We start from the raw sequence: 8,541 nt of genomic DNA on the forward strand, positions 1-8,541 counted from the left end.
GACAGAGGGACAGCTGATTGCCTAACACCTAGTACAACGGTTCTCAAACTTTAGTGTGCATCAGAACCGCCTGGAGGGTGTGTTAAAACACAGAAACAAAGTTTCTGAGTCAGTAGCTGATGTCGCTCATCCCCTGGGCCAGGGGACCACACTTTAGAAACCACTGGGGGGCAGGGGCTGCCTAGCTGGTCAGTCCCACTGGACCAACTTTTGATCCAAATCTATCACCTCCCTCCCAAATCGAGCCACTAGAAACCATAATAGGAATTAAGCAGCTGCGTCCTTTCCTGCCTCTCCCCTCCTCATTTCCCATTCACATGCCCATGCTGCTATGGATAAAGACAACAATTATCAAGCCATTCTTGACAACTGTCTCCCGGGGCCCGAGTCCAGCTCTCACCTGTGCACAAGAAGACTCTGCAAAAGGAGTGAGTTAGGCTGTAAAAGAGAGGACACAGCACTGCAGGCAGAGCATTCAAGGGCTCCCCAGTCCGGTTCCCTGACCCAGTGTGGAGTCCCTCTCTCAGTGACGAGAGCATGCCACTGGGTCAGTGCCAAGGAAACGTTGTGACCTGCTTTTCTCCTCACTAATTTTCCTGGTGATCTGCCATCATGCACTGTGATTTCCCGCTGAGAGTTCACTTCGTGTCACCAAACTGCCGCCCCCGCCGCCAGCCTCACCAACAACTCATTGCAAAGGAAATCAACGAATAGCCACCATCACTGCACCCCTGGTGGGTGGCGGGGCAAAACGCCTCAAGTCCAGGATCACAGCTCTTATGACCTGGAAGGAACCATCACAAATATTTCTTTCCTTCCCACACCTGATTACATTATACAGTATGCTATTTTACTAACAGCAGGAGTTACTGCCAAAATAATATTGTTTTTGTTTTATGACGAGGCTAACAGAAATTCCTACAGAGAGCAGTATTGTGAATAATGTAAACGCTCTGTGGTAACAGCCTATCCTACTAGACTCTTTGCTTTAGATGGGGAAAATCTGGCCAGTTTTCACACACACGTCAGCTTGCTTTTTTCTGGCTATGGGACAGAAAAGGTTACACACATTTTGGGCCACAATTGTAGGGCTGAAAACCAACTCCAGGTTAAATAAGGAAAAAGAATGGAGAGTGATTCATTCATAGCATTTTGGTAAATATAGACACTTGTATGTGTTTGCAAATACTCGGCCTTTAAGATGATCTTGTATGCACAAATAGGCACATTTGATGGAACAAATATGATTTTCCCTCCCATTAATAAACAAAATCCAATGAGCTCTTTCTCACATGCAAAACTGCACCAGTTCCCATGCTCTGAGTGCCTGACTTGGTGTAGACCCAGCATCCTCCAAATCAGTAACAAAAACACAACCTCCGCTTACCCCAAAATTATGAATCAGTCAGATATCTCATGCTCAAGACATGGTCCACAAGCCCAGCTGTATTCAGAAAATTCTGGAGCAGAAGGACAGTCCATTCTCAGGTGACAATATTGGTTGAGCCTTCAAGAACACTGATTAAAAACTCTTGCACCCTCCCTACTCACAAAAGAATCCACTCATTTGCATCCATAGATGAGGCCACGCACAAGTCGCCTTCACACCCAACACCCATGGTGGTTCCCGTCCTTACCTGTTTTCCAGGAGTGTCATGCACACCACCTCTCGCACCCCGGGGTTGTTGGCCTTCTCCACGGAACAGCCCTGCAAGTTCCAGGTGGCCAGCCTCAGCACAGGCCTCCCATCCCTTGTGCCTCCAAAGGCCTCCACGGAGGGCCGAGTGGAGATAATCTGGGTGGGCCCCCCTGGCGGCAGGTCCAGGTCCTCACTCTGCAGGCTCAGGGAGGTGGGGCTCGGGTGAGGCTTGGCGATGAAGGTCAGTCCCCCGTTCGTGTGGGTGGATGGGGGCCTGGACCTCTCAGCAAACACCTGGTGCCGTATCCTGTCCAGGAAGGCGGCATTGATACCATCCATCCTCACTAGGTCCTCAACGCTGCGAAAGGGCCCATGCTCACGGCGGAAGTCCACGATGCTGAGGGCCATTTTCTCCGAGAGGCCTCGCACGCTCATGAGCTGGGCCGGGGTGGCTGTGTTGATGTTAACACGTGGGGTGAGGGGCACAACTGTGGCCAGGTGGTGAGGCTGCTGCTCCGCTAGCAGGTCCCGCCGCAGGGAACTGGGAGAGTGCTGCGTGGAGCTGCCCTTGCTGCTCACACAGATCTCAAACTTGACCTGCTCCAGCTTGGTGGCGCCTACACCACTGACCAATGCCAGGTCCTCCACCTTCTTGAAGCCACCGATATACTCTCGGTACTCCACAATGCTGCGTGCCACAGCACGTGTCACCCCAGGCAGGGTCATCAGCTCCTCCTCCGTGGCAGTGTTGATGTTGAGCCTTTCCTGATTCACCAGGATGTTGCTGAAGTTACAGGCTGCGCTGAACTTGCGGTTATGGGACAAGTCCGAGGGGTCCCTGGGGATGGAGCGGTGGCAGCCCAGGGTGCTCCCCATGATCCGCCAGGATCAAGTGCCCGGGAAGGCCTCACCACTGCAGAAGAGCTCTCTGGCTAGGGAGGAAGCCCAGTAGGCCGTACAAGCACAGAAAAACAGAAGGTGCAGGATTCAGGGACTGAAGAGGTTACTACAGACAAACACCGAATCTTCCATGCCTGGCGTGTCCAAAATTACCTTTCACTTGGCCGCCTAGAAAATAATAAACATAGAAACCCATTGAATTAGGCAATTTGCATTAGCACCCCCTACCTAGTGCTGGAGTTAGTAACCAGGAGTCAGGGACTGGTGGCTGCCCGTGAACCCTTAAAAAACGCAGGCACGGTGAGGCTGGGCCCATGTGGATTCTCCTCTGGGGACGTCCGGGTTTTATCACACTGAGCCCAAAAAGGCTATGAGCCGTTTCTCTTGGGAAAAGACCTAACCCCATCAGCTTCACACCTCTTCTCCAGGCCTCTTTCAACTCCGACACTTGGGTCACCCACACTCGGGCTCACACAGACCCGGGGGGCACCCCACCTCCCCCACGCTCCGCATCTGACACAGCGCTACCTGCAACCTGGGAGGTCCGTGCTCCCCGGTGCCGGCACTGAGAAGGGGCTTATCGACCCCCCCACCCGACCTGCCGCGGGTCCCCGCGCCCCACCTCTCGGCTGCTCCGCGGGGCGCCGGTTCCTCTTCCACCTGCGGCTCGGAAGCCTGAGCCCAGCCCGGGACAGCGCGGGCCCCCTGCCTCCAGCCTAGGCGCCAGCGCGGGTGTGGGTCACTGACCAGGCCCTGGAAGCCGCCTACGCCGCCTCGGTCTGCGTGTCCCGGCTCTTTCTATGGGAGAAACTCAGCATCGGTCTCCCAGAGTGAATAGAAGCCGCAGGGCTGCTCGGAGGCGGCGGCAGCGGCGGCGAAATCCGCCGCCGAAGCTGCACCAGGACTTGCGGCGGCGCCGCAGTTGCGTTTATCCCGGCAAAAAGTCCTGCGCCCAACTCGGGCGCGGGATCCGCCAGAGCCAGTCCAGACGCAGCACCAGCCGCACGGCTCCCGCTCGCAGTCGGTGTCAAAGCCAAAGTCCTGGCCGCGCCGCTCGCGCCTCCGCAGGAACCACGGCCACGCCTCCTCCGCGCGGCAACTCCTCCCCGGGACTCCCGAGGGCACGCGGGGGCGGGGCCCGGATGAGGGGCGGGGCCTGGCACCAGTGGGTGGAGAGAGGAACCCGAGAGCGCAAGGGCGGGCCTGGAGTGCTAGAGGCGGGGCCATGGAGGAGGGGGCGGAACCAAGGCGCAAGAGGGTGGAGAGCGAACCTGAGAGCGCGTGGGGCGGCACTGGCGTGCGAGAGGCGGAGCCATGGTTGTGGGGGCGTGGCTTGGCACAAATGGGTGGTGAGCTGAACCCGGGAGCGCGTGGGGCGGGCCTGGAGTACGAGAGGTGGGGTCATAGAGTGTGGGAGCGCGGCCCGGGCGCGAGGGGGTGGGGAAACGCGGGGGCGGGACCGTGAGCACAGGGGTAGGCCCCGGGAGCGCAGAGGCGGGACTTAGGGGCTTAAGGGGCGGAGCCGTTGCCGTGCCGGCCAGGGCAGGTCACCGGGAGGCTGTCCTAAGTCAGCTGCCCCCGGACCATGGTTGCCGCCCGAGGCCTAGGTCTGGTTATGCCTGGTAGAGGCTGTTTAGGATTGTCCGAGGCGAGATCTGCCCAGCTGCTTTTCGTCTTTGAGGTGTGGGGATGAAGGCTGGGGCAATCCCTGAGAGGGCATCCCTGTAGGTCCAGCGTCTCACGGAGTTTTGCAGAACGTTCCAGAGGAGACTGAATGGGATCGTCCTAATTTCTGTCCCCACTTTCGGCCTTTTCTTTTCTTCCACCAGTATATTACCTTTGCTCCGCTCAGAGAGACGTCCTCTAATAACGCCAGCGACTCATTGTGCTCCTAGCAGAGGGCACGCACCACCCTCCTGTGTGTTCGCATAGGTCAAATACAGGTTTGCTCCTTTGCACATTTAGCGCTGTGAGTAAACAAGGATAAGTTTCTGTAATTATTAAGTCTAATCATTACGAAGGAGGGAAATGGGGGCTGCTTCCCAAACTCTTCCCAGAAGAGTTTTTGGATCACACTCCTAAATGACAATTTGGTTAAAGATTAAAGAGCCAGCTGCATTATAGTGGATACCCAGAGCTAGACTTTTCGATTAAGCAAATCATGCGGTGATATCGTTGAATACTTTGACCCTGGCCGTTTAGTGTTCTCTGAAGTTTTATTCCCAACCAATGTGACCAGTGCATCTGGTTTCAATTCCAAAGACTGGGTCAGCAAAAATAGTACCTCTCACGGGCGGAAGGTATTTCGGATGTAAAATGAGCAGCAGCCCAGGTTTGGAAAATGCTACTGCTGTTCTGAGGCACATTCCCCTGCTATGTATATTAGTCAGGAAAACCAAGTCAAACTACCTTAGACCAAAACAAAAATAAAAATAAAAAAATAAAGAGGGGGGTATTTCTTGGTTCCTTGTTGAAAAGTTAAGGTAAGTAATCTTACCTTAGGTCTAGTTGCATCCGACCCAAGTGATGATGGGGTCGTTAGGGTATGGCAGGACTGCCTCCATCTCTGGCTCCACGATCCTCTTTATTGGCTTTATTTTTAGGCAAGCTATTTGCACTTGATCGCAAAAATGCCTTCCTACCTACCATCCTCTCCCACCCAAACACTGGGCTACATTATGCCATGCACTGAAATCCTGGTGCCGCAAGGAAAAAAATTGTTTAAGACAAGCAGTAAAACTTTTTGAAAGAAGCGAAAAGTCTTCATTGAGCAGAATACAGAAAACTCTTCGTTGAGCAGAATGCCTTGATGGGCAATGTGGCTGTGGAAGAACAGCCGTGGAGCATGGCTACTTGGGCTAGAAGCAGAGAAAACATATGTTTTATCATCCAAACCAGGACACTTTTTAGGTGAAGAGAGGACATTATCAATAATATCCTAGAACAACAGAAATAATCTGGTTTTATTCCCTATAAACCTAGCAAATGCTTCCCTTGGTATAAGTGAAACCAAGCGTTGGCTAAACCAAAGTGCATTTAAAAACACACATACATACACCCCGCAAAAACATGCAATGAGATGGCTAACTTTAAAATGACTGAGTGTATCCAATGTTGGTGAGGACACAGAGCAACTGAAATGGTCATACATTGCTGGTGGAGGTGTAAGATGTCACAACTGCTCTGGAAATCAGTTTGGAAATTTCCTAAGAAGTTAAGCATATACCTACCATATGACTCAACCAATCTACTTATAGGTATTTATCAAAGAAAAAGGAAAGCATGAAACCCAAAGACTTGAATGTGAACGTTCATAGGAGCTTTGTTATAGACACACACGCGTGAGCGCACGCGCGCGCACACACGCACACAGCAAAAAAACAAGAAACTCAAATCCATCAGTGGATGAATGAATAAATTGTAGTACATCCATACAATGGAATGGTACTGAGCAATATAGACAAACTATTACACAACATTGAAAAGTCTCAAAATCGTTATACTGAGTGAAAGAAACAAGGCAAAAAAGAACATACTGTATGATTCTATTTATATAAAACACCAGAAAATACAAACTGACATACATATAGAGAAAGCAGATCAGTGGTTGCCTGGGGATGATGGGGAGGGAGGAATGGATTTTAAAGGGCACAGAGAAACTTTGGGGGCTGATGGCAATGTAGTTTGAGAGGTGATAGTTTCATGGGCATATGAATGTCAAAACTGACAAAATTGTATACTTTAAATATGTGCATTTTGGTGTACTTCAGTGACAACTCAACAGCTTTGGAAAAATCTTCAAAAAATGAAAAAAAAAATGTTCTCTGAACTTAAAAAAACATAGGCTTTGTTTTTGGGGAGAGTGGGGTAGGTGAGCCTGGGTGGAGATGAAAAGGTTGGGCCGGGGGGATGAAGGAGTCCAAGAAGAAGTTGAGCAGACAGCTAACAGAAGAGAACATTCCCCAGCTTGGCTTGGGGGCTCAGGAAAGTGGGCAACAGAGGCCTTTAAACTTATGTCTAACAGTCTGTTTTATCTGCTGTGCTATTTCATGATGCAATCCTCCCACCCCTACCCCATGTACAGACACTAAATCTTTGTAAGATATGTATTGTAATGGCTTTCAATAAGTTATGTTTAGGAGAGATAAAGTAAGGGAACTGAATCTTTCTGGGTAAATTAAAGACAGAGAGAAAAAGGGCAGCTAAAATACAAAAGATGGGTGGGAGAAAGATCCAGGATTCAGTGGAAGCAGAAAATCAGAATAGGAGGAGACCCAGGAAAATATCTGACTTTCAAGAATCCTCATTGAGATTGGGAAGCTGGCTGGGGTCCCATTCTACAAGGAATGGGGGTTTTATTTGCATTTTATTATTTAGGGTTCTAGCTGACAACCCAGTTACATGACAATGTCAAAGGGCAGAGGTTACATCATTCCAGCCAAACACCACATCCTGTGGCCACTGCCCCTTATGACATAGTTCTCACCTGGGGCCTGGTCAGAGAGGACCAAGGTCATTGGTCTTTTGCTTTTTAGTTAGCAGTTTTAAAGTAAATGGTGATTCGGGGGAAGGGAGAGGTGGCAGACAGCAAGAAGGGAAAGCATTTGTCTGTCTTCAATTTCGGCACCCGCAGTGCTAGTGCTAGGCACTGGAGGTACAGTGAGGAGTACATTCCTGACTCTTCTATTCCCAGAGCTGATGGGGCAGCAGGACTGCAGACACTAAATCAGTAAGACTAGTGCCCATTGAAATAGGAGAGAGGAAGAGAATATGGATGTGAATCACAAGTAATTTCTGCTAGGGGACTTCCTGGGAAGTGAGGGTCAAAATGAGATTTGAAAGCTGAATAGGGAAATGTTGTCCCAACCCACAAGCCCTCAGTCCTGGCAAAGCAAGCCCCATTTCCCCAATCAATGAGCTTCAGTCCAGCTATTGACTTGGCACCAACTTGTGTGCAGTGGCCAAGCTGGATGCTGTCCTGAATTATATCAGTGTGACAAGGCAACATCTCCTTTAGTGTAACCTTGACAGTGGATTTGTCCCTCTTTATCAGAGTAGGCTCCCTGTGTTCCCAAACTCAGGAAACTCCAGGCATTGGCAGCCCATTTGCACATTCTACATCAGATCCTGCCTCACCGAGAGTTGTGGCAGAGAATGGCCAGACAGACACCATGGACAGACACCATGGAGAGGGGCAATGAACAAACCTTCATCTTCTACACATAGGCATGAATTCTGCTTTCTCTTCTGCGCCTGTATATAGACACTCAGTCGGGAATCCCACCACCAGGAGCATTTTTGTATATTTCTCTAAAGGATTCCAGTGCTCTGCTGCATAACAGTGTGTGATAGACTGTACATGGGTGCCCAGTGGGTCCAGCCTCCCCTCATTCTCCTCCCTGTGTGACCGCTTTCTACATTCACTCCAGTCTTAGCCATGTGATTTGTGAGAGTAAGGCAAGCAGAGATAAGCACTAGTCCATTCCTCCTGGTATATTCCCTCCTGGAACCCAGCTGCCACGCTATAGGGAAGTATTGACTCACCTGTTGTGACTGAGAGGCCACAGGAAGAAGAACTGAGACACCCCAGCCCTCAAACAGCACCAGGGCCTCAGAGTGTGAGAGAATCCTCTAGGACCTTGCAACCCAGCCTGGCCCCCAGCTGGATGCACCCACAGGAGTGAACCCAGCAGAAACCACAAGGAGCTGAGCAACCACCCAGCTGAGCCCAGCCACCCACAGGACATGAGAGAGAATACACTGGGGTTGTTTTAAGATTACACACAGTGGAGTAGTTGTCTCAGAGCAGTATTTATCATACAGATGTGGCCCTCAGGCCTTGTTTCCCAGCAAGAAGAGCCATCACCACAGCTCCAGGGAAGGCCCCTTTATAGCCGTTGACAGTTGTCCCACTCTCGGGATGCTCTTGCAGGTCTTGGCTTCCATTGAGGATAGTGTTTTTGTTATCATTTTTCAGGTGGGTCACAAGAGTGTTTTCAAGG

At 50.9% G+C, this 8,541-nt stretch overlaps 1 protein-coding gene across 6 annotated transcripts in view; it reads right to left on the reverse strand.

Annotated features, from left to right (window-relative positions):
* Positions 1–3,574, reverse strand: part of EEPD1 (endonuclease/exonuclease/phosphatase family domain containing 1) — a 156,225-nt gene extending 152,651 nt beyond the window's left edge. For all 6 annotated transcript variants that reach the window (XM_065542133.2, XM_065542132.2, XM_065542131.2 and 3 more), the window contains exons 1-2: positions 3,162–3,574; positions 1,638–2,707 (exon numbers count right to left, since the gene is read on the reverse strand). In XM_065542133.2, the coding sequence (XP_065398205.1) occupies positions 1,638–2,515 (878 nt within the window). In that variant the 5' untranslated portion in view covers positions 2,516–2,707; positions 3,162–3,574. The remainder of the gene's footprint in view (positions 1–1,637; positions 2,708–3,161) is intronic.
* Positions 3,575–8,541: the final 4,967 nt, after the last annotated feature.

Source organism: Macaca fascicularis, chromosome 3 (assembly GCF_037993035.2).
Source record: "Macaca fascicularis isolate 582-1 chromosome 3, T2T-MFA8v1.1".
NCBI classification, from domain to species: domain Eukaryota; kingdom Metazoa; phylum Chordata; class Mammalia; order Primates; family Cercopithecidae; genus Macaca; species Macaca fascicularis.